The sequence below is a fragment of the Sebastes umbrosus genome, chromosome 16, assembly GCF_015220745.1.
Source record: "Sebastes umbrosus isolate fSebUmb1 chromosome 16, fSebUmb1.pri, whole genome shotgun sequence".
NCBI classification, from domain to species: Eukaryota; Metazoa; Chordata; class Actinopteri; order Perciformes; family Sebastidae; genus Sebastes; species Sebastes umbrosus.
Window position 1 is genome coordinate 26,175,224 of NC_051284.1, and position 26,051 is coordinate 26,201,274.

Sequence of the window (26,051 nt, forward strand, 5' to 3'; positions counted from 1 at the left end):
TTGCAGGATGATTGGCTGCAGGATGCAGGAGGATTGGCTGCAGGAGGATTGAGCACTGAAAGAAGCAAAAGCACCAAGCTGGAGCTGAATGTTTGATAGCAGCCAGCGGAGGACTGGAAACAGAAGATGCTGCAGAATGGAGGCTTCCTGCGGGGTTTTAGTGCGGGATTAGCCGAAATTTAGAGCCGAACCGAGCCGAGCCGAACCGAGCCGAGCCGAGCAGGTGGATGATGCGCCTGCAGTGATCCAGGTCGCCCCTATGGATCGCGTCCAATGGATGTCTTCAAACCCGCTTCGGACACCAGTTTGAGTCCCAAGGCGTGCGTGTCCTCGTCTTCAGAAGCAGATGTTTTCCGCTGGCCCGGTCCGGATCATGACGCGCCACCGGTACCGGACGCAACGGTACCGGTACCGGCACCGGGCGGCTTCTGGACCGCCGTGTTCGACTATGAAGCGACTGCGGACGACGAGCTCAGCCTGCGGAGAGGAGACCTGGTGGAGGTGCTCTCCAAGGACTCCCTGGTGTCCGGAGACGAGGGCTGGTGGACCGGCATGATACAGGACCGGGTCGGCATCTTCCCATCTAATTATGTGAGCAACGGGAATGTTATACCGGAGGAGATCCGGGACACCTCGGAGCAGCAGTACTCAGTGCCTCCTCTGCACCGTGAGTATCCCATTGTGTTCCTCTCAGTGGATGGATGTTGTGTCTTTTGTCAGACAGCCAGAGGAACTGTGAGTGCTGTGTCATCCTGTTGGCCTAGAAACAGGCTCCAGCATCCTCTCTCTCAGCATCAGGACCAGTCTCCAGCACACTGTCAAACAGCCAGCCAGCCAGCTGCGGTCTGTGATGCACCACCGCCTCAAATTACAACCTGCAGCTGCATCCCTAAGTCCTCTATACGTGCAACATTAACATTAGATATTATATGCAGGGAATGCATTGGTGTGATATGCATTCATTGTCACGGTGGACTGTAGTGTTTGCACCAAGATTGTGCAGCAATAGATAGATAGATAGATAGATAGATAGATAGATGTATATATTAGAAATTATTGTGTTACAGCAGCAGGTTATCCAGGCAATGCACAGGAACAGTAATAATACGTGCATATCAACACTGGAGTTAAATATCTATAGACAATATAAAGAATATATACACTATAAATATACAGAATACACTATAAATATACCACACTTACACACATTAGTAAAGTGTGCAATAACCTATTATATATATATTAGCGTAAGTGATGAAAACCCATCCCCAAGTCCTGTATACGTGCAACATTATCATTAGATATTATATAGCTTTTTCTTTGTTATGCTCTCTAAAGGAATGCATTAGTGTGTTATGCATTCAATGTCACGGTGGCCTGTAGTGTTTGCACCAAGATTGTGCAGCAATAGATAGATAGATAGACAGATAGATAGATAGATAGATAGATAGATAGATAGATGTATATATTGATCCCAAACTGGGAAATGATTGTGTTACAGCAGCAGGTTATCCAGACAAAACAGTAAATAAATCAACACTATGCATATCAACACCAGAGTTAAATATCTATAGACAATATAAAGAATATATACACTATAAATATGCAGAATACACTATAAATATACCATACTTACACACATTAGCAAAGTGTGCAATAACCTACTATAGATATTAGCAAAGTGATGTCACGTTGTGCTTGTAGAGAGAAGGCTTCTGCAGCTAAATGTGCAGCCAAGGTCTCAGACAGATACAGTAACCTGGCAGCATCCCCAAGTCCTGTATACGTGCTACATTATCATTAGATATTATATAGCTTTGTCTTTGTTATGCTCTCTAAGGGAATGCATTGGTGTGATATGCATTCAATGTCACGGTGGACTGTAGTGTTTGCACCAAGATTGTGCAGCAATAGATAGATAGATAGATAGATAGATGTATATATTGATCCCAAATTGGGAAATTATTGTGTTAAAGCAGCAGGTTATCCATGCAATGCACAGGTACAGTAAATAAAATGTGCATATCAACACTATAGGGTTAAATATCTATAGACAATATAAAGAATATATACACTATAAATATACCACTTACATACATTAGCAAAGTGTGCAATAACATACTATATATATTAGCAAATTGTGCTTGTAGAGAAAAGGCTTCTGCAGCTAAATGTGCAGCCAAGGCCTCAGACAGATACAGTAAGCACAATCAGAAGCACCTATAGTGCACTGCAATGTGGGGTCCAAAGTGTAAAAGGATGCTCTGCAGCCAAACCACCCCTCACAGGTAATTGCATATAATGAAAGTTGTGTTTTAAGGCCGTACGACCCACGTCGGCAGCGTTTGTTTTGGTAGATGACACCGCCTCAGCTGTCTTTGTTGGCAGTCTCAGTCTTTCATCTCTTCGTACTCGGCAGCAGCAGCTGGCCTACTTTCACAAACCATCCCACCTGAAATATTCATCAAGGTCAGTCTGCTTAGTAGACTGGTAGGAATCCACGACATGAGAGAGACACAAAGGCTCCTGTTCACAACATCACACACCTTTCATTTAAACTCCAAGAGGAAAGGATCACTATCTTTTCCTTCCTGTCTTTCTTCCTGTCTTCCTCCTCCGAACACCGAGCCAGATTTAAGGACAGATGCTCACACTTGTGTAACAGCAGGAGGGGGAGCTCCACCACATCCTGTATTTGGGGCAGCAGAGTGGCTTAGTGAAAGCATCCTTCAACTGACTGACCTGGTTTTGAGGTTCTTGTTAGCAAACATTTGCCTCGCTGAGGACTAAAACAGAGAATCCGTACCAGCTGCAGACACAATGACCTTTAATGTCCTTGGAAGAGTGTGTGCAAAAATGTAACTGAAGATTGTTTCGTGTCTCTAAATCTTTGTCTTCTGTTCCCGCGTCTCTCCTCAGTCCTGGAGATTGATTTCTCCGAGCTGACCCTGGAGGAAATCATCGGCGTGGGCGGTTTTGGGAAAGTCTACCGTGCAGTGTGGCGAGGCTCAGAGGTGGCAGTGAAGGCGGCGCGGCGGGACCCCGACGAGGACGCAGAGCAGACTCTGGAGAGCGTGCGTCAGGAGGCCAAACTGTTCGCCATGCTCAACCATCCCAACATCATGGGTCTGCTGGGGACGTGTCTGCAGGAGCCCAACCTGTGTCTGGTGATGGAGTACGCCCGGGGCGGCCCTCTCAACCGGGCTCTCGCTGGGAAACGCATCCCTCCGTGCACGCTGGTGGACTGGGCGGTGCAGATCGCCCGGGGCATCCTCTACCTCCACAGCCAGGCCATCGTCCCCATCATTCACCGGGACCTCAAGTCCAGCAACAGTAAGAGTCCCTCTCTGTTCACATCACACGGTTACTTCTGCTTTCTTTTGTGAAGTTCTCCCTAAATGATAATTGATTTTAGTCGGGCTGACCCGAATGCTTCAAAGCTTCGATCGTTGCCAGGTAATCAACCTCCAAATCAGTATTCAAATGCTTAATTTTTTATTTTTTATTTTGTATATTATGATAAGGAATAATTCCACAACATTACTTATATTCAACATTAATTATTATTAGTTATTCTCAGACGGATATAACTGTTTGTTGTGTGTGGAGGTGCATGTGTGTGTGCAGTAAATGATGGAGACAGACAGACAGACAAACAAACATGTCAACCTGCTGCGCCGCTAAGCTTCGAATGCCTTCGAATGTTTCTCACCGAAGCTTCGAAGCCCAAAAAATGGTATTGGGGACAGCCCTAGATTCAGCATTCATTCCTAGAGTCAACAGAACATTAACCAACTCCAAGTTTGGTCGCCACGTTGCTTGTTTTGTCTGACAAACCAACACAGTCTCGCGACAGTTTGTGATATAATCACGGAATTTAATCTATTTGATTCGTGTACATAGACACAGATTTCCCTTTTTTTTTGTGACCCTCAACTTTCAGCATCGTCTTTTTTGTGCTTTTTCCTACGAATGTCCAGCAACACGTGACGCACGTGTCAATTTCCACTGCAGTCTTTTAAAAACAAAACTTAGGTTAGGTTCAGGAAAATATCAACTTGGTTAGGTTTAGGCAACAAAACTACTTAGTTAGGTTTAGGAAAAGATCACAGTTTGGGTTAAAATAACTCCGGAAGTGTTGTAACTTAAGTACGGAAGTTACATGTCAAATAAATCAACGCTGACTTCTTGTTTCACACGGGGTACTAACAGCGGTCTCCTGGGCCAACGTCTGATGTTTTTTGACCCACCCGACCTCCTCCCTACGCAGCGTTCGCCGCTCTTTGTACTTCCACAGTAACGTGGATTACAGACAAATTGATTTTGTGCTGACCATCATGAAAAAAATGTCTATGTACACGAATCAATACATTAAATTTTGTGACAATTTCACAAACTGCTGTGCGACTGGGCTGGAACATCAGTCCAAAACTCAAATATTGTGACATTACAAATATATAAAACAGAGAAAAGTGATAAACACTCACATTTGAGAAGCTGGAACTAGAGAAGGTTTGACCTTTTTTTTCTTGAGAAAGGGCTTAAACGATAAATCAGTTATCATAATAGTTGCCAATTTAAGTCTCTGTTGACAAATCAATTCAACCGATTATTACATATTTTTGTGTTTTACATCATTGTTTGGTTTTAGTCGGACATAAGCAAGCAACTTGGAAACACAACTGTGGGTTCTAACAACGTCTGTGCCATTCAATATTGCAGTCAAATTATAGGGTAACCTAGAAACTGATCAATATTAATAATGATTGATATTTAGTCCTTCGGGTCTTTAGTGTGTTTTTTTGCACAGTTTCAGAGTGAAACGTTTATCGACTCGATGGGGAATCAAGGAATTGAAGTTTCATCAGGCTTGTGGCAGAACTTATAGTATCCTGTAATGGACTGTAATATAATTATGGGAACTCGTAGCAGGCATTTCTGTCTTAAAGTGGAAAAGTTTTATAGTAAATAAATGCAAGAGGGAAGGTTGTTTTTAAACCGAATACAGGTTTCAAACACAGATTTATTTGATTTTGTCTGTGGGACTTAATGCACCTTTCAAATATAATGAATCATCCATGCATTCTGCAACACGCTGTGATTTTGCAGTGTTAATAATCAGTGTTCAGAAAAGAGAGCAGAAAGCAAAAGGAGTTTGCATGTATGTTTGTGGTGCAGTTGTAATCTTGCATTTTACCCAACTGGATCCCCCTAAATCCCAAGCCTATTACTGAGGATTTGCCCAGTGCTCGGCCCCAGCCTCCTGCTTCCTATTGGAGGCTCCGACAACACACACAACCGGCCTCCTGCCCGTCATTGGTCCGCTCTCTGGTGATCAGCTCAGGCGCTTCACTTCCAATAGGCTGCTGCTAAAGTGTTAAATCAGTCTAACCAGTTGCCATCCTGGGCTGTCAGGGGAAAACCAGTGCCCTCCTCACAGTACAGGACGCTGCAGCATGCCAGTCTGCTCTTTCACTTTTACTTTTAATCCATGTTAGTGTCTAATCTGGACTTTTCCTTTCCTTTCTTGCCTAAATTTAGGTTCTAAGAAGTAGTTTTTATGTGATTAAAAACCAGTATGTCGTTATTTTGGGGAGTTTTCTTCTGCAAAGTGAGAGGTCTTTGTGCATTATATAGAATTAAATTAGAACATATTTCACATCTATTTGATTTGCATCAGTTTAAGAAATCTCCACATTTTCATGTCAGGTGGGTCCTTGTGGGATGCAAACCCTTTCATTTCAAAACTCTGTTTTAATCAGTGATTACAGGAGCTACTCAGGATGTGGCTCACTGAGACTCAGACTCCACCCTGTGACGCATCACTGTGGTAATGAAGTGGTTGTTGGTGGCACAACTGGCAATATTATGAAGCTCGGCCTCTAAAAAAAGACACAAAATTTAGATTTCTTTCTTGCATCTCTGCAGCTTTTTTTCACCCAAAGGCAAAACAGAAACTGACCCACTTCACAGTTTAACGTTAGCGGTGTGGTTCTAGGGATGACAAAGACGGTCTGTCAGTCTACCACTTTGGTCCAGACTGAAATATCTCAACTACTGGATGGCTTATCATTCAGTTTTGTGCAGATACTCATGATGCCCCTGATGACTTCTCCCTCACCCACGCACCATCATAAGTTTCACATTTGTGGTTTTGAGTGAAATATCTCAACAACTATTGGATAAATTGTGATGACATTTGGTACACATTCATGTCCCCCTCAGGATGAATTGTATTAACTTTGTTGATCCCTTGATTTTTCATCTTGCATCATCATCAGGTCAACATTTCAACTTGTTCATTAATTTGATATGAGGCCAAATACCAGCAAAACTATTTACATTCCCATCAGCTTCAGCTGTACTTTGTATTTAGTGTCATTTAGTAAATGTTAGCTGCTGCTAAACTAAGATGGTGAACATGGAAAACATTATAAACATTATGTTAGCATAGTCAGCATCATAGAGCCACAGATGTGTCTTTTTACTTTAATACTACATATACTACAGTATAAACTATACACCTAATAATATATAAAAGCCTTGTTATCTTGGTGTTTCATACTCTAATCCTCCCTGTGAAACAGTGGTGGCTGAGCCAGTCTGTATATACCTTTCCCTGACTTTACTTAATGTGATCAAAATGTGACAATTTAATTAATAACAGCAGTGATATGTTTAATGAACATCACTTTTTTTCATAAAAACCTTCAACCCGATCTCACGGGAAGGCGTATAAATAGGAAGACATTACATGGATATTTTTGCATGAGGAAGCATTTTAGCCTCTTCAAGTGTCATTTGTACACCACGCAACAAAACTACGGTAACAGCCTCAGTTAGGTTTAGGAAAAACGTCATGGTTGGGCTTGACATAAGTACGTAAACTAAGTAAAATACGTTCGAAAACAACGTACCAGAAGTACGGAAAACACGTCGCTAACGTAACTTCAAAATAACTCAACAAGGCACTTTGGTACATGAACACCGGTCTCCTGGTTGAAAGTCCAGTGTTTGCTGGTCCCATCCACCTCCCGTCGCCTCCCGTCCCGCTTACACGGATGCGTTTACATTACAGTCAATACAGACTACATGGCGTACACATGACACGCCAAAAGCAAGAACAGCGTTCTTATTGCACGCAATATGACTTGGGAATTATCATGTCATTCATACGCCTTTTATCGCAACCAGACCGAAATCTTTTAGCAGAACTTAACAAACTCTACTTTTGCTGATGTGAATGTGGAAAAATATAAATCCCGCAGCAAACTTATCTGTAATTCTTGCTTCAAAGACAAAATCACAAAAAATGTGATGGCACCAAACACTTCACATTTTTATTTGTAAGCCAATCAGTCATTTGTCATTTAGCAGTCCTCCTAATCCACATGTTTTGTTTTGTTTTGTTTCTACCTTCAACCTTTCACTTGTCTCTGCTGCATCTCTTTCACATGACATGCCATTTAGCTGATGCTCTTAGCATCTAAAGCGCTGTGCATTAGGCTACAGTGAGTGCATACATTTGGAGCATGACTGTCCTCAGGGGGAATCAGCTGTGTTTGTTTCATGTTCTACCTCCTCAGCTACACAGGAGCACGATCTACTTCAGCCACATGTCTGGGGTTTTTAGTTTCTTTGGAAAGTGCCTCTGCAGCATTAGAGCCACATGAGCAGCAGATGAAGGGACGCTTGAAGTGCACCGCAGCCTGCAGACACACCCTCTCCACCGGGCACCGCCACAGCAGATGGCCTGCTGGAGCTGAATGGAGGACAGAGAGAAAGAGTGTGTGTGGTTAGGAGGAGCACTACTTTGTGCATGTTGGGTTGTTTTTTAGAGCCTATCAGAGCAAACGTGTGCGTCATAACAGGCTATTTCTGTACTTTAACTGTAGTATTGGTGTTTGTTCTGTTGTAAGGATACACAGTGAGATCATTGATCAAGGTTGTGTTTTTCATCTCTGTTGTAGTGGCTCACTGTTTCTCTGTTTGTTCTCTCTTCTTCTCTACTCTGCTTTTATCCTTCCGATCCTTTCATCATGGCCTCCCACCAACCGCACCCTGTTTTGTTCATCCACCATGTTTTGCGTTTCCTCATGCGTTTTATCGTGGCTCTGATCCTCCTCTTGCTGCCGCCCCTCCCAACATCACAATCCTCATGATGATTACCTGAAACCTTTTTACTTTACCGCCAATCTGCACGTACTCCACCCACACATCCTCCTCCCCATCCTCCAACCAAAATCACCTCCCGCCCCGCCATCTCCGACCCCTCCAGTCCTGATCTTAGAGAGGGTTGAGATGGAAGACCTCAGCAACAAGACTCTGAAGATCACAGACTTCGGGCTGGCTCGAGAGTGGCACCGCACCACCAAGATGAGCGCCGCCGGCACCTACGCCTGGATGGCGCCCGAAGTCATCCGCTCGTCCACGTTCTCCAAGGGTAGCGACGTGTGGAGGTGGGCAGAGGAAGCAAACAGAACTGCACCAGGTGGTAGAGCTGGTCCGATACCAGCAGAGCAAAAACAGAGCCAGTTTATTCACCAATGCATCAGGAAAAAGTTCAGCTGTGGCAGCAGTTGCCATAGTAACAGAGCACAGACTGGCACACGGGGAAAAGAACAGCATGTTGTGTTTTATGAGACGGGTACAAAACTAAAGAGTTCATATAACTATAAATATACATTCATGAGCAGCTTTATGTACTCGGGCAGCACGAAAGATCATCACAGGGAATCTTGTGTGTCTCTCTTATTTAAAAGATTTAACATAAACACAGAGCTAGACAGGCTAGTATGCAATATAGAATAAGAGTAAGTGTAAAAATTAAGCTTTGTTTATACTTACGTGAAGCACCGTGGCGCGGGCCGACAGATGGCGCACAAAGGCGTTTATGCTCAACGCGTTGTTCGTTGCAGTATTCTCCAAAATACCAGAGTGCATACAACTATAACTATAATAATCCATACCTCTCTTTTATCTTAACGCACTTCTTCCTGGTTTATTTTATTTATTGCAGGTCATTTACCCACAGTGCATCAGTGTGTGATTTTGGCATCAGTCACATGGATCTGTCGACCGCTGCTCTATTTTCTTATTTTTACCTTTTCTGTCTCTCCTTGGTATTTACACGAGTGCTAAATAATGCCATCCTAATCCCCTTTTTGACATTTATTCCTACAGCGTGCTTTGCTGTAGATTCACACTATATTTCAGCAAACATCCTGCTTGACATTCATATATTCACACATTTATCTTCACAACCAGATTGTTTATATTGTACAATAGGTGTTTTAACACTCACACCAAGCTCCTTATCTAAGGAGGATATTGTAGCATGAAGCACATTTTTTGAGGGTGTATATTCAAATAGTATTTATGCTTATTTTCAGATTAATTCAGCACCTGTTTTTCTGTGTTTTTCTTTCCTTTTTTTAACCTTAAAGTTATGGCGTGCTGCTGTGGGAGCTGCTGACTGGAGAAGTTCCCTTTCGGGGTATCGATGGTCTCGCCGTGGCGTACGGGGTGGCGATGAACAAGCTGGCTTTACCGATTCCCTTGACTTGCCCTGAGCCCTTTGCACGTCTCATGGAAGGTAAGAGACACTAAAAGTGAAGCATTATCCTCCAAATGAGATGGAAATTATCTGAACTGTGTCCAAACATTTTGTAATGGAGAGCCACAGGCAAAACAACAGTGCCAGTTTATGTGCCAGAAAGATACCTTTGAACATTTATAATTAAATTAGTAAAGAAAGTAAGTTCATTCAGCTCAGTAGCATCGAATAAACAGAATATTTGATAATTTTTCTGGAATCATTTGAAAGGCCAAAATACATTTTAGCTGAGGCAAAATTGGCTCAAGTTTCTGAGACGGTTGTTTTTCATGTTGTGCCACAGAGTGCTGGAGCTCGGACCCTCACTCCCGACCGCACTTCACAATTATTCTGGACCAGCTGACGGCCATCGAGGAGTCTGGCTTTTTTGAGATGCCAGCAGAGTCTTTCCACTCTCTGCAGGATGACTGGAAACTGGAGATCCAGGAAATGTTTGATCAACTGAGGACCAAGGAGAAGGTAAACATGAGAGGTCTCTTCTCTAATGACATAGCCTACATATAGGAATATATTTGTATTAGGAAGTTTAAAGGGATAGTACGGGTGTTTTGAAGTGTGATTGTATGAGGTACTTATCCATAGTCAGTGTATTACCTACAGTAGATGATGGTCGGCACGCCCCCAGTTTGGAGGAGCAGACAGGAGTTACCGCACAGTACCAACCATCATCTACTGTAGGTAACACACTGACTATGGATAAGTACCTCATACAACCCCACTTCAAAACACCCAAACTATCCCTTTAAGGTTTGGAGTTCAATGCAGATGTTTCACAGGTTTCACCTCTTCTTCTTCTTCTTGTTCCCTCAGGAGCTGCGATCGTGGGAGGAGGAGCTGACCCAAGCCGCTCTGCAGCAGAAATGCCAGGAGGAGGCTCTGAGGAGGCGCGAGCAGGAACTGGCCGAGCGGGAGATCCACATCCTGGAGCGAGAGCTCAACATCATCATCCACCAGCTCTACCAGGAGAAGCCTCACGTGGAGAGCAGGCAGGGCAAGTTCCGCCGCAACCGCCTTAAACTCAAGGATGGGAACAGGATCAGCTTGCCTTCAGGTATTAGGGCAATAAGGGCATGTGTTATCTGATTGCTGTATCATCATTACTTTATGATATTGCTGCTATGACTTCCCTGCATTGGGGATATCTGCAGGGTCATTGACAAATATTGTATAATATCTGCAATTTACTTGTTATTTTACTAAAAAGTTACATACAGCAGCTTTAAATGTCCAGTGTTTATTATTAGATTTTAATAGAATTGTGTCAATCAGATTCCTAAATTTTCTCTGACGTTAATGTGTTTTATTTTTTTTAACCTTATTTAGATTTTCAGCATAAAATCACAGTGCAGGCGTCTCCCTCTCATGATCGGAGGAGGAGTTTGCTCAGCAGCAGCTCCAGTCCTCCGAGCAGTCCACCGATGCTGCCCCGCCTCCGAGCCATCCAACGTAAGCACCATCACAATCTCATATATGGATCATTATTACCATGGAGCACAGAATGTGTGTTTTCTCTCCAAGGACGTCTGCATGAACTTGTTTACTCAGTGTAGTTAGTATTCATTACAAGCTATTAAATGTTTGCCCTTGATATCTATTCTCATAATGTATTCTCTTTAAAACGTCTCGTTTTGCAGTCACCCCACGGGAGGGATACACAGCCTGGGGTCGCGGCACAGGTTTACAGCAGGACGAAGAGGAGAGTGAGGAGAGGAAGGGCTCCAGGAAAAAGGGCAGATCCCGCGGGTGTGGTCCATACAGGGAACACAGCGCTGACGCCAGGTGAGTCCAGAAATAGTCCTCACCACGTTCTCCAGATAACCTTAAAGGAACAGTGTGGAGCATTTCGAGGGATGTATTAGCAGAAAGGGAATATAATATTCATATGTATGTTTTATTTAGTGTATAATCACCTGAAACTAGGAATCGTTGTGTTTTCATTACCTTAGAATGAGTCCTTCATACCTACATAGGGAGCGGGTCCTCTTCAGAGTCCGCCATGTTGCTCCACCATGTTTCTACAGTAGCCCAGAACAGACAAACCAAACACTGGCTCTAGAGAGACACATTCACGTTTTTACGTTACCTGAAGGCCACCGTAGTTCTCCAACACGCTTGTGAAACTGCGGTAACGTGAGCCGCCGTCTGACTTCTGTTGCTCCTAAAGTAGTGTTATTATGCTAAGGATGGCCTCTGAGCGAGGCGAACGGTGTTGCCAAAGAACGTATATTGCCAAGAAGTGAAAGTCAATTGTTGGTTCCATTGCAATATCAGCGCCCAGCAGCAAAGCTACGCTTCCGCCATTTTGGACTGAAAGCGACTACCGGACGCCAGTAAAACGTCCGCCTGAAAAGTACAAAAGTAAAACTAAATTATTTCTATTTCTATTGTCATATTTTACCAAAATGGCCTGTGTTGAACAGTAAAATATTCTAAATATAATAGGCATTTTCAGTCCAAAATGGCGGCAATGGCTGCTGTCAAAAAAACACCAGAGTTTCATCTCTGCTTCTATACTTTTTGCCGTCACCACGATTTTGCGCTTGGAGACTCATGTTGCTAGATGTCGCCAAATCCTACATGTTGTACCTTTTTAAATGTTTTCAGTTAATGTTATTTTTAATATAATGGGTCAGTTCACCCAATGATGAATACCTTTTAAATTTAGTTTTTGGTTATAATAGGTCTTGTACGAAAAACAAAATCCGAGCCTGTTTTTCATAATTTCTGTTTTCATTTTTTCTACCTGACAGTGTGAAGCCTCCTCATGAAGGCAGCAGGCAGCGGTCCTGCAGCGCCCCAAACCTTCGCAGATCCCCGAGACACAGTCCAGCAGTACCTGGAGTCCCGAGCCTTGTGGAGATGGGTAAGCAGGACCATATTATTGCGTCTACATTTGTCTGTCCTACAGTATGCATTCACGCTCCACATGACAATACAGCAGCTGTAGTCTAACGGTAAGCGAGGTGGCAGCCCGGCTGGGATAGATGCTTCACTCCCACATGGCTCTTAGTGGTTGACCAGAGAAACTCACAGACGTGCATGTTTGTAGCTGTGTGAGTGTAAACAAGCTGGTCCTGAAAAAGCATCATGCACACTCAGCAAAACAAACTTAGATGGATGGAATTTAACTAACAATGTCGCCTCAAGTCACTTCATATTTGAGGAGCTGATATTCAGGTCTTGTCCACTATTGTGTCTGTGAATATATCTACAAATACTGGTCTTCAGTTTACATGCTTTATAACACAATGTGAATGATCCTGTTTTTAGAAAACGAAGACTGCTGCTTCACTACTGATCCAGGAGCAGCCTCTGGTCAGTCCTACCTCTGCATCCCCTTCCAGAAGGAGGGCCACACGGCTGCTGCTGCTGCTGAGGGTGATGGAGATGAGTACTGCCCCAGCGTCCAGGTTCCAGGGACACCGCCGTGCAGGAAGAGCCCCGGTGGGGGGCGGCGGTCTGAGTTGGTCCTGCTGGGCTGCGGAGCTCTGCTAGCAGCTGTCGGAATGGGCTGCAACTTGCTGACTCTGGCCCAGCCGGAGGAGAACATCAAGTCACGATGGGACGGTTTCTTCCATAGAACGGGGGGGCAGAGGCGAAGCACCAGCCCCCCGACTCGCAGACTGTTCCGGCGGGAGAGCCCGCTGAAACCTTCGGCGCCCTCGCTGCCCGAGAAAGGCTTGCCCCCCTCTTACACGCTGCTGTCCTTATCGTCGGTGTCTGACTGCAACTCCACCCGCTCCCTGCTGCGCTCCGACAGCGAGGAGCTGTTGGTCTGCCGCCCTGTCTCGCCGCGCAAACATATTCCGGCCTGCCAAACCCCGATCAACCCGCTGGTCAACACACACATTGAGAGCTTCAAGCGTAACCCCCGCCAGTCCCTCACACCCACGCATGTACCATCTGCCCCAATTTCCTCACGTAGCCTGCGGCGAACTCCATCAGACGGAGCCATCAAGAAGAGCTGTCCTAATAATCTGGAACCACTGATAGAAAAAACAGCACTAGAGAACGCAGGTAAAGTCTTCTTTAATTCTAACCAGATGGAGAGTTTTTACTACTATGGGGTTTTTGGCCGAAGCCAGTTCGTCTGTTTGTCTCATTCTTGTGAATGTGATATCTCAAGAACAACTTGAGCAAATTTCTTAATATTTTGCACAAACTCAAGGATGAACTGATTAGATTTAGGTGGTCAAAGTTTCACTGTGACCTTACAAATGTTTTTATTTGTGGCCATAACTCAGGAATTCATCTGCTAATTATCACAATTGCACACAAATATCTAACAGGATAAAATCATGGATGTATAAAGAGAACTGGATACAGCGTTGTAGGCGGACTCCCCGTTCATTACTATGAGAGTTGCTCAATACCGCATGAAGCCAAAATGGCTCGAGTGATAAAGTACCCGGATCTTCAGCATCCATTGGGCCCATAGAGCAGCGCAGTAGCGTTTCCTAGCCTTTGCTCCAGCCTCGGTCTGGATCTCATTCACATGAACTGAGGAAGGAAAATAACTCTGGATTCTGCTATAAGGGCATTTTACAACTTTTAGGACCTTATGATTTAAATAAGAGCTATTAGAGCGTTCATACTAGGAAGTTGATTTACCTAAAAAAAAAAGTATATTTGCGCCCAATGGCATCACATCACGGACACGGAAGTTGTAGTAACGCCGTTTTGCCACTACGAAAATTTGCTTCACAGCCCGGCACTCTTCCCGGGGGCTTGGATAAAATGATGAAGTGATGACATATTGGACAGACATGCATGTAAACTTGAATGGTTCCCTCATAACACAGCCTCAATCATACAGTATTAATGTTGTGCTTTATTGGCCGACACCTGATAGTTAATAAATCTCAGATATCGGCCTGATAACGACCCAATAAAACCAATAACTATCCCGATAACTTTCAGTCTGAAAATAGGTTGGACTTGTTGGGTTTTCTCTAATTGTTTTTATCTCTCTCCCTTTTTTCTGACAACAGGTGGCTTCAGAGGTTTAAAAGAAGACCGACCCGAGGTCCCCCGGCTCCCCGATCCCAATCTCGTGTTTCCCCCAACTCCTCGTCGCCGCTGTGCTCCCGAACGCCCCAAAACCCTCGACTTTGTAGCTCGGCCTCGGCCGTCGCCACGGGCGCGCTGCGATGTGTTTTGGGCGGAGGGGAAGCCCAGGGGAAACGGACAAAACCTGGGCAACGGCGAGTCCCCCGCCCACACGTCCAGCACAGAGACTCCTCCGACCGTAGAGTTCGGTAGGGACCCGGCGGTGCTGCCCACCCCCATGGAGGCCCCGACGCCCTACTCCCCCCGCCGCAAGAAGGAAAACCTGCTGGATCGGCTGGATGAGGGACAGTGCCGGGATGGAACCGTCCCGCTCTGCAGACCGGAGATCAGCTTTCCCAAAGACTCACCGTACCGCTACAGACCTGGATTCTGGTCCTAACTCAGCGGTCCAACACCATGAGGGGGACTGTCCCTGCTGTTAGCCTTTGGACTCTTACAGGTCAACTAGTGCTGACAGAATGAATCTGCTCTAGCTTTAATCAGTACTGAACGGGGGCCGCTCACCTTTCCCTCTCAACAATATTGTCACTAAATTACAGGATGACATTTACTGTGAATATCCTCAAATTTGGCGTCTAAAACTACGAAAACAAACCATAGACTGTCTATATAGATGGACGACGCGTCTCCACTTCCTCCCACTGTACAAAAGTGAAGCCAAAATATGAACCAAATAATATGAGTGCTGCCATCTTGAGATTTTTACATCATTTTAAGCCAGAGTTTGCGCAGTAGTGATCGGGGGGGTTGGAGCCGCGGTATCGAGGTCCCGCCCACACACCCGCCCGAGCCAATCACGAGCCAAGGACGGCCGCAGCTTGAGTGAGCCACCTAGCTGCTACGTTAGCACCATGGTAGCTGTTAGCTAGAAGGACACAACAACTAACCATAATATCTCTATAACTACATTTATGATCAAACTGACACACGTTCTATTACACAGACTCATGACGGTTATGGAAAATGAAAGTTACATCTCCTCCCTCGTACAATTCCCGCGCCTCCGGCTGTGACTGCTTCACTCAGAGCAGCTGTCAATCACAGCTGTCAATCATGACGTCTCACCCCCTTTTTATAGCATCAAATAACTAATTAAAACCAGGGCTCTCAGTTGATTAAAATATTTAATCTCACATTTTTTATCTGTTCAAAATGCACCTTAAAGGGAGATTTGTCAAGTATGTAATACTCTTATCAACATGGGAGTGGACAAATGTGCTGCTTTATGCAAATGTGTGTATATATTTATTACTGGAAATCAATTAACAACACAAAACAATGACAAATATTGTCCAGAAACCCTCACAGGTACTGCATTCAACATAAACAATATACTCAAATCATAACATGGCAAACTGCAGCCCAACAGGCAACAACAGCTGTCAGTGTGTCAGTGTGCTGACTTGACTATGACTTGCCCCAAACTGCATGTGATTATCATAAAGTGGGCATGTCTGTAAAGGGGAGACTCGTGGGTACCCAGAGAACCCATTTTCATTCACATATCTTGAGGTCAGAGGTCAAGGGACCCCTTTTGAAAATGGCCATGCTAGTTTTTCCTCACCAAAATTTGGTTCAGGTTTGGAGCGTTATTTAACCTCCTTCTCGACAAGCTAGTATGACATGGTTGGTACCACTGGATTCTTTAGGTTTTTCTAATTCTATATGATGCCAGTATCTCCACTCTAGCTTTAAAACTGAGCCGACTACGACCTCTGAAAGATCGATTGTATTAATGCGTTAAAGAAATTAGTGGCGTTAAAATGAATTTGCGTTAACTTTGACAGTCCTATTGAACATACATCAGCGTGATAAGAGCTACCTAAAGGTGGCGATCCAGATGTTTTGCCTTCACTTTTGGGGATCTGTCATGTCGTCCATCTTTATATACAGTCTATGAAGCGAACCATGAAAAGTGTTTGAGAAAAGGTCTGGTTGTTGATGCATTAGAGGGTCTTGATTTCTCTCACTTCCAGAAACCCTGTCGTTTGTCATTCAAGATGTAAATGATTTATTTGGGAGTAAACTGATTATTGTCTTTATAGCAGAACGGCATTGACAGTTTCACAAAGCTTTACATACTTTTTATTTCAAGCTTGAGTTCAAGATTGTGCATTTAATGAAGTGCACTTTTGGAAAGCGTCATGAATGTAAAGCTTCAGGTTTTTTTCCATCGTCAAAAAAAACCCCTCTGTTATTTGAACTCGTCTGTATAACTCACTCTCCTGTGCTCGTGGCTGATGGATTCCTGTTTTTCTACTGAGCACCTGTCATCACCAATCACTCGTATGCAGTAATGTCCCAGGGACGGGGGATGCTGTTGTATAATATGAGCACTTCTTTGCATTAGGTCTTGAAACGGTGTCGGTACAATAATGTGTGACACCGTCTCGAGCCCTCTACGGTGAACTGAACTATAAAGAAGAATGTCACTGCTGCTTGAGGTTTAAATTGGGACCGAAACACTGTCAGGAAGTCACAACCAAATATATCAAAGAACTCATTAATTCCCCGTCGAGTTCGTTCTTTGTTTGTGATCCTGTCAGAGCAGCTTGTTTAGCAGTTGAGAAACATTTCTCCAAACTAAAAAAGGGAACTTTGTATTTGTAACTCTGTAAATTGTCTGCCTCATAAAATGTTGATCGAGACAGAATGAGGGATGTAAAGTATGTAAGCGACAAACTGCATGAGTGTTGAACGGCACACAGGTGAAGCAGCCCTGGAGGCATGTGTAAGCTCATTCCTGATTATTTATATTTGTAATGATTTATTTAATTTTATTTATTGATTAATTTATCTGATGGTTTATTTTTATAATTATATTTGCCTTGATTTTTGATGTTTTTAGAGCTAAATGTGGCTTCAAACTAAATGCAGCCGCATTTGACTTACTTCATATTCATTTGTCTGTTTCTTGCATTTTAAATAATGTTCAGGTTGTTTTAACATCTTTAACGAGGGTGCAATCCAACTAGAGAACTAAAGCTGACACGATTAGTTGATGATCAATATTTTGAAGTAAAAAATACCAAACATTCCCGAGTTCCAGTATTTTTGGACTGTAATCCTGGGAAAACAAGCAATTAGAGCTGCAACAATTAATCAATTAATCGATTAGTTGTCAACAATTAAATCGATTAATCGGTTTGTGTAATTTTTTAAGATTCCAGCTTATTAAATGTGAATATTTCTGGTTTTCTTTACTCCTCTATGACAATATCTCAACATATCTCAATACATCATTTTATAGAACAACCAACTAATCGATTAATTGAAAAAATAATCAACAATGAAAATAATTGTTGCAGCCCTACAAGCAATTTTATGACCCCAAATGGAGCTTTAGTGAATTGTGACGGGTGTTTTTTAATTGAGAAAATAACCAATAATTCAAATAATCATTAGTTGCAGCCCCAAATCCAACAATCAGAAATGTTATTTAACTGAGCTAAACGCATAAAAACTGGTCCGTGCACATTGATTAGTTTTTGTTTCTACATTTTACTCATGTTTGTCTGGACCGGACTGGAGTTAAATATTAATTTCAAATAGGTTTTACCATTTTTTCAACCTGCTTGACAAGGAAATTCACAATATTGGAGGAAGTGCCAGGTTACTATGCTGTCAAAGGTGGGAAATCCTACCATTAAACTGTCAGGTAAAAAAAGAGCTAATTAATTATTTGAAAAGAACAAATGGAAACACTCTGACTCTGGTCTTGAAGCCCCGTTTCTCTCATTTCATTTCCAAATGTTAAGTGACCTCTCAGCCTGGAGGGCAGCATCCTCTGAGATCTGATCTGTCTTTATCCCGAGTGTGATGTAAACGTGAATGCTTTTTTTCTCGGAGGACTGTGCAGAATGTGATCAATGTAAAAACACAGTATTTCAACTGAGGGTGCTAGTTGAAGCAAAGCTCTCTTGTCTGAGCCTGAGTTGTAGCCAAGGTGTCGTTATCTGTCTGAAATGTTACCACGAATAAGCTGATCTTACTGTTGCTGATGGACATTGTTCAGGTTGGGAATAATACTGTTATTAACTGACTTGTATTTGCACTGGAACACACTGATTTGAGTAAAATCATAGTAAACAATCCAGCGGGGTCACCGTTTCTTTTGTAAAGTTCTGTGTTTCCTTGTTGAATTAACAGGTATAAAAGCCGCTATAATCTATATTTTTATGATAATAATGGATTAAATGTGTCATATGAGAGACTCTGGAGTTCCCCTTCAGGAGTTCCCCGGTTCTAAAGCATCTTTCAGCTCATTGTTTTGATTTACCAGCACAAAACTTTACTGTTTTGCTTCACTATCACTGCTCTCATTGTGTTGTTTGTTGCAGTTCTCAGAAGAAAAACTATAAATGTCACTGTGCACTACTTGCCCAGCACAGTGTAGCATAGGCCCTTTATACAATCAATTAAGGCCCTGTTCCATTTAGGGGCGCCACTGTGACACTAAATACAACAGGACCATAATTGATTTGATCAATTACACCTGTGTTTACCCTGCTAAGACATGTCAACATGGCTGCTGTGATTTAGCAGCTAAAGAGCCACATTATTCCTTCAGGAGAAGCTAAGAGACGAGCAACAGTTTGTGCTTCTTATGTATTAGCAGTAGATTTTAGTCAGAGAGCTAAGCATCCATTTCATAGAAAGATAGTTACCCGGTTGTTTAGCAAGACTTCCTGCTGTCTTAATGGTATTTCCAAAATCCTCAAAGACTCTTCTAACCATCTGAATGAAAATAATTCAGTCCTCTTCACGATAAAAAAGATTCTTCAACCGTTTTGCAACTCTGTTTCCTATCCAGGTAACCGGCCGGCTGCCCTCTTTGTTTGATCAGGACAGCAGCGCAACGTGGGAAACAGGTAAAAATGTTTTTTATCATGCAGTTTACAGAATATTTTTCACGCAGATGAAAACAACCTTCTAGGTTTTTTAAATCTTGCTAATAAAATAATTATCTGTCTGAGAAATGGATAGTCACTATGGTACGGAAGAGGATTAGGGCCACATGTGAAAAATGTTATTTGAGTTCTGAGGTATAAATCAGAATTCATTCATTAAACTCAGAATTTAAATACATTTGTAACATGTGGCCCTAATCCTCTTATGTACCATTGTGACTTTAATAGAGTGCTCCGGGGGTGACGTATTTTTGTAGGCCAACCAGGAAATTAGCATCGCCCTGGGTTCCCTCGACAAAAAGCCAATGGGATTTTTCCATTGGGTTTTGGATTATTGCAGAAAATAAGCTCTTTGGCAAACAAACGTTTATGATACTTACACGTTTTGTTCCATTAAATAATCTCCACAAATGAACACCACTTTTAATGATTTTTGTCGTGTGAATTCAATCACCAGAAGTAAAAATCTAGTGTTAGGCTATAAACAAACTACTGACGGTTGCATGAGTATACACAACGAGGCTGTAAAGGTGGACGAGTTAGTGATGACGTTTAGTAATCTCATTTAGCCAGTTGTTAGCAGCTGCCTTTTTTAAGACACATAAAGGCTTCAAAATTCACAAGTGGGATATTTATTGATGCATTTTATGTCGTAGAACAAAACGTTAAAATCTCTTCAGCTTATGTTAACCACAGCCCTTATTTCAGTCATCTATTTAAAACCCATTGACTTCCAGACGAGGGAACCGGAAGTGCACTCTATGTAGCTAATGTTGATTCATGAGAGACACAACCTAGGACTAATCCAGCACCAAACAGCAGACAGTTTGCAATTAGCTGGGGAACATTGTTGAGCATTTAGCAGCTAAAGAGCCAGATATTTCATTCAGGAGTTGGTGGAGACCAAAACGGAGCTAAAAGAGAGTGAATATTATACTTAAAGTCATCAGGTAGCCAGAAAGATGGTTCCAGGTGAATGCTAATGTGTCTGTTAATGTATAAAGCACCAACTGTTTGGAAACAAGTTTACCTATCAATATATAAATGGTGATAATATCACAGTGTTGCGTTCACAGCTTGTTTTTACTGCCGCCAAGTGGCCAAAAAATCAGTTATTGCAGGTTTAAAGTAGTAAATCTCAAGATATCCATCTTTGTAAATAATGTCATGTGTTATATATATTTTCTGTCCCATGACACCATGCCTCATTATATAATCTTCTTGGAAAATCGACTCCATGACCCAACTTCTGACCCGAGCCTCACCGTGGCAGCTACCAAGATGAAAAATCATTTCAATCGGCTTTGGTTGACTTATTTATTTACACGTGTCGCTTTTCAGGAACGTAGGAGAAAAATTTTAAATGTAAGATAAATCCACAGCTGCATCACAACAAAAAAAGGTACTTCAATCAATAGACACATTTATTACACGCATACCTTTACAATAAACATACAGTATTTGTTGATACAGTAAATGCTGTGAATGAAGTGCTTTGTTTTGGCATCAATAAACACAAATAGCTTGTCTCTCCATTATATTTTTCATGATTCATATAAAGTAGCCTATGTACATTTTGTGATATGTCTCTTACTGCAGCATGTGCTCTTGATGTCCTTGTCTACACAGTTAGAAACCTACTCAATGAAAGCACCTTTACTTCTGATATAATCGAGAGTATAAAAAAATGTGTCTTTTTGTTGTACTTTCAAAATCAAAGTACTGCGGTGGTGTAGGTGGCTGTTACTCATTGACTCCGTGCCACTCAAGAGACATCTTGTGCGAGGGCACGTGCTAATTAACAGTGACACCCGCCTGCAGACATGCTGGACTCACTCTATGGAACTTGTTGCTCCTGTCTCTATCACAAGTGTTGGCCTGTATGTGCAATGTTTGGACTGGCAGTGCATCAGTTTGTAATGGTTAAAAAACACTTGGGATGGATTCATACTAGATAAATTTGGCAGTTTGGAGACAGACACTCAGCATCTGGTACGATTTTTAAAAAAAGAAAATGCTTCAAGCACACAACGATGAAGTTCAATCACGTAACTGGCAACCGGATGCTGTGCAAGGCAAAAGCAAACAAATATCTTCTCACACCAAGACCTCTGACTCGTGGTGCGTAAGGTCTGGGTGGCACTCGGTAGGGCTGACGGGTGAGAAGTCATCGCACAGCCGGCGCTTATGTCGCCTCTTTCTTTTCCCTTTGGGCGCTCCGGCGGATCTTCATCTCTGTCAGCTGGATGTAGCGGATGGCATTGGTGTCTGGAAAACAAAGACAGGAAAAGGCTCATTTACTTCCTGCTCAGACAGGAAACGGTGCATCAATATGCTCGTAAATCTACCGCGTAAACTGAACTCAGTGGGACATGTGACATGGTAAAGTGGCGACAGGAAATAATATTAAGAAATGTTTTTTCAGGAACTATGAATAAACATGTTTCTGTTTCCAAATACAACACCATGCATAATTTAGTTTATTTATCCTGTGCGGTTTTACAGGACCAACAATGGCAAACAATGATCTTATCAATCAGGTGAAACATTAACAAAGCACGAAGCATTTGAATAAAAAGCTAGTGAGTGAACCTTGAGTTTAAAATCATTTATCACAGATGTTTTCTGTTTCTACTCTATTTCTCTGAACAAACTGATAAGTGTTTCATTGATCATTCAGAAAACAAATACATGCACTGTAGTACTACAAAATACACCACGTCACAAACTTTATTACTTTTATATTAATCAAAAGGGACATTGTTGTTGAGACAACTGAGAAGCTTAGTTCGTTTTGCTGTTTCTCATAGCTGTGGTTCCCAAAATGAGGCCTTGAGACCACTGCAGGTTTCTAGGAGGTCCCCAGAAAATTAGAACTACTCTCATTTCTTTCCCCAGATGTTACAGTAGAAGAAGAAACTAGAAAAGCGTAAACATTAAAGGTACATTATGGAGTTTTTGGCCACTAGTAGTGCTATACGGTAACATGCAAAGACACGTAGCAACACACCAATAAAGGCAGGGAAGAAAAAGACTGCAAGCTAGTAGATAAGGATATACAGTACACCGATCAGCCACAGCGTTAGGACAGCATGGGTACCCTGACCGGTCTGCAGCTACGCAGCTCCATACGCAACAAACTGCGATGCAGTGTGTGTTCTGACACCTTCTATCAGAAAACAGCATCAACTTTTTCAGCAATTTGAGCTCCAGTAGCTCTTCTATTGGATCGGACAACGGGGCCAGCCTTCACTCTCCACGTGCATCAATGAGCCTCGGGTCTGACCCTGTCGCCGGTTCACCGGTTCTCCTTCCTTGGACCACTTCTGGTAGATCCTGACCACTGCAGACCGGGGACATCCCACAAGAGCTGCAGTTTTGGAGATGCTCTGACCCAGTCATCTAGCCATCACAATTTGGCCCTTGTCAAAGTCACTCACATCCTTAAGCTGGCCCATTTTTTTCCTGCTTCCAACACATCTTCAAGGACAAAATGTTCACTTCCAGGTGCCATTGTAACGAGATAATCCATGTTATTCACGTCACCTGTCAGTGGTCTTAATGTTGTTAATGTTATGGCTGAATAAACAATGCAGGATTTAAAATGTGTTAATAATCAGCTCTGCAAATGTTTCATATAGAGAGAAAATGCATTCAACACGTTTGTTAGACCTCAAAGATACACACATGTGTTTTGATGACTGAATGTGTCACAAAGTGTAGCCATGAAGCCAATGTGTTTTGCATGTTAATTTTACAGTGGAAATATTCAGTGTGGTGTTTTTCGTTTGGTTGTTTTTTGGCAGGCAAATAAGACTCTCTCCGAACACACCTGAGGCGCATCACATAATAACAAGAGATAACAATACCATGCGTGGATCCAGCCAGCGGACTGTTGAGTAAGGTGCCACCAAATCCTACACACTGTACCTTTAATATGTAAGCATCATTTTCATGTTGTAGCTAGGTGGAGCTAATTCTAGCTACTTCATATAATGTTGGGTAGTTTAATATATAACAGTGCATAATTATTTTGTTGATCATATATTTTGTGTGTAAAATCCCAATATGTAAAGTGACCAGTAACTATAGCTGTAAATACATTCAGTGGAGTAGAAAGTACCCTACTGTATTTCCCTAAATGTAGTGGAGTAGAAGTAGAAGGTGGCTGCAAACCAAATCAAATAGGGATCTGTGGTCTAATCCACGTTTGTCATGGAAGAAACCCCCCATTGAGACGGTGCTCAGCCCTGACCTGATGGTTCCTGTTTGTTTGACTCCTTCAGGTAGTACAGGGCCTTCTGGAACTCTCCTAGGTGGTAGTAGGCCACACCGGATCGGTACAGAGCCTTGAAGTTCTTCCCCTCCTTGTGAAGCACTTTCAGACAGTATTCCTTCACTCGCTCGTAGTTCACCAGCTCCATCTGCAGCAGGCAGGCTAAAACAGGAAAAGAGGACAAAGTTACTGATTACACTGCGTCAGCCAATGTTTGGATTTCATTATACTAATATGTGTCCTGTCTGGCACCGAGATACGACGGGTTCTTTGGTAAATTCTTTAAATATATAACACATATAATGACTGAATTTGGCCAAGGGGTGAATAAATATACCATCAATGTGAAGTGGATATCAAAAAGAAAGTGAGGCCGATCTACTCTAGTGGGGTAAAACCTGAGAATGACTCATCTATCATGAATCATTCATGAGCTCAGGAGGATTCCCAGAATCTCTCTGCTGAAAAGACAGCAGATAAGTGTAGTGCAGTGTGTGTGTGTGTGTGTGTGTGTGTGTGTGGTGTGTGTGGTGTGTGTGTGGGTGTATGTATGTTGATGTTTATGTGTGTATGCTGATGTGTGTGTGTATGTTGATGTGTTTGTGTGTGTGTGTGTGTGTGTATGTGTATGTTGCTGTGTGTGTGTGTGTGTGTGTGTATGTATGTTGATGTGTGTGTGTGTGTGTGTGTGTATGTTGATGTGTGTATGTATGTTGATGTGTGTGTATATGTATGTTGATGTGTGTTTATGTATGTTGATTTGTGTATGTATGTATGTGTTTGTGTATGTATGTTAATGTGTGTATGTATGTTGATGTGTGTGTGTATGTTGATGTGTGTATGTATGTTGATGTGTGTGTGTATGTTGATGTGTGTATGTATGTGTGTGAGTATGTATGTTGATGTGTGTGTGTATGTTGATGTGTGTATGTATGTGTGTGAGTATGTATGTTGATGTGTGTATGTATGTGTGTGAGTATGTATGTTGATGTGTGTATGTATGTTGATGTGTGTGTGTGTGTTGATGTGTGTATGTATGTTGATGTGTGTATGTATGTTGATGTGTGTGTGTGTGTGTGTGTGTGTGTGTGTGTGTTTTGTATGTTGATGTGTGTGTGTATGTTGATGTGTGTATGTATGTGTGTGAGTATGTATGTTGATGTGTGTATGTATGTTGATGTGTGTATGTATGTGTGTATGTATGTTGATGTGTGTGTGTGTGTGTTGATGTGTGTATGTATGTTGATGTGTGTATGTATGTTGATGTGTGTGTGTGTGTTGATGTGTGTATGTATGTTGATTTGTGTATGTATGTTGATGTGTGTGTGTGTGTGTGTGTGTGTGTGTGTGTGTGTGTTTTGTATGTTGATGTGTGTGTGTATGGTGATGTGTGTGTGTGTGTGTGTGTGTGTATGTATGTTGATGTGTGTATGTATGTATGTTGATATGTACTGTATGTGTGTTCATGTGTGTATGTGTGTGTCTCTCTCTCTCTCTTACCAGCCAGGCTGTTGTAACACTCCAGCTCTGCGTTCTCCATGGCCCCCTTCTGCTCATCTGTCAGCCTCTCTGACTTGCTGATGGTGGGCAGTAGGGGGGACGGTGGTTTGGAGCTGGAGTCCGGATCCCCCAGCACCCTGCACAGCCCTTTAATCTCCAGCAGAGCGCGGTGGTACTTGCCTATCGCCTCTCGGTACTTCTTATCCTTGTAGCACTGGGTGCCCTGACACTTGAAGTCCAGCGCCCGTCTCACCACGTCGGCCGGCTCGTTGAGAGACGGTTGCTTCAGCATCGAGCCTCCATGATGCCTCTGCTGCTGCTGGAGCTGCTGCTGGTATCTGGCATCTCTGGTCCGGCTGCTGCTGCTGCTGCTGCTGCTGTTGGGAGGCTGAGCGCAGTGCTGCTGGAGCCTCGGAGAGCCGCCGCTGCTGTCAGTGTGTCCACCTTTGCTGCCGTCGTGCCCGGCCTGGATCACGCTCATCTTTTCGTCGTTATTGTGTTCTCGCTGCTTCACTGCATCCTCTCGGCCGCAGCGTCTTCTTCTTCTTCTTCTTCTGTGCGCAACTCTCCTGCGCGATGCGATGCGATGCGATGCGACGCGCGCTCCTCAGTTGGAGCCTCTTCGCGTGTTTTTCCTCTCCGACGAGCTGATTGGTGGATAAACACCAGGCCACTGGTC

The 26,051-nt window shown here is 43.0% G+C and overlaps 2 protein-coding genes and 1 long non-coding RNA gene across 3 annotated transcripts; 2 read left to right on the top strand and 1 right to left on the bottom strand.

The window, feature by feature from the left end:
- On the top strand, positions 1-15,791 carry map3k9 (mitogen-activated protein kinase kinase kinase 9). Its single transcript, XM_037747342.1, has 11 exons — positions 1-667; positions 2,920-3,333; positions 8,279-8,459; positions 9,447-9,595; positions 9,900-10,075; positions 10,427-10,667; positions 10,940-11,062; positions 11,251-11,395; positions 12,367-12,479; positions 12,887-13,633; positions 14,608-15,791. The coding sequence occupies exons 1-11, from the start codon at positions 274-276 to the stop codon at positions 15,063-15,065; spliced, it is 3,141 nt and encodes a 1,046-aa protein (XP_037603270.1). The 5' UTR covers positions 1-273; the 3' UTR covers positions 15,066-15,791.
- Positions 15,792-19,155: 3,364 nt separating this feature from the next.
- LOC119474977 lies at positions 19,156-23,830 on the top strand. Its single transcript, XR_005203694.1, has 3 exons — positions 19,156-19,388; positions 19,500-19,557; positions 23,403-23,830. It is a non-coding gene; the product is annotated as an uncharacterized LOC119474977 (long non-coding RNA).
- On the bottom strand, positions 20,900-26,026 carry LOC119474967 (tetratricopeptide repeat protein 9A). Its single transcript, XM_037747373.1, has 3 exons — positions 25,373-26,026; positions 23,852-24,034; positions 20,900-21,864 (listed from the first exon to the last, which is right to left on the bottom strand). Exons 1-3 carry the CDS (start codon positions 25,851-25,853, stop codon positions 21,782-21,784), a joined length of 747 nt encoding a protein of 248 aa, XP_037603301.1. The 5' UTR covers positions 25,854-26,026; the 3' UTR covers positions 20,900-21,781.
- Between the last annotated feature and the right edge of the window lie 25 nt (positions 26,027-26,051).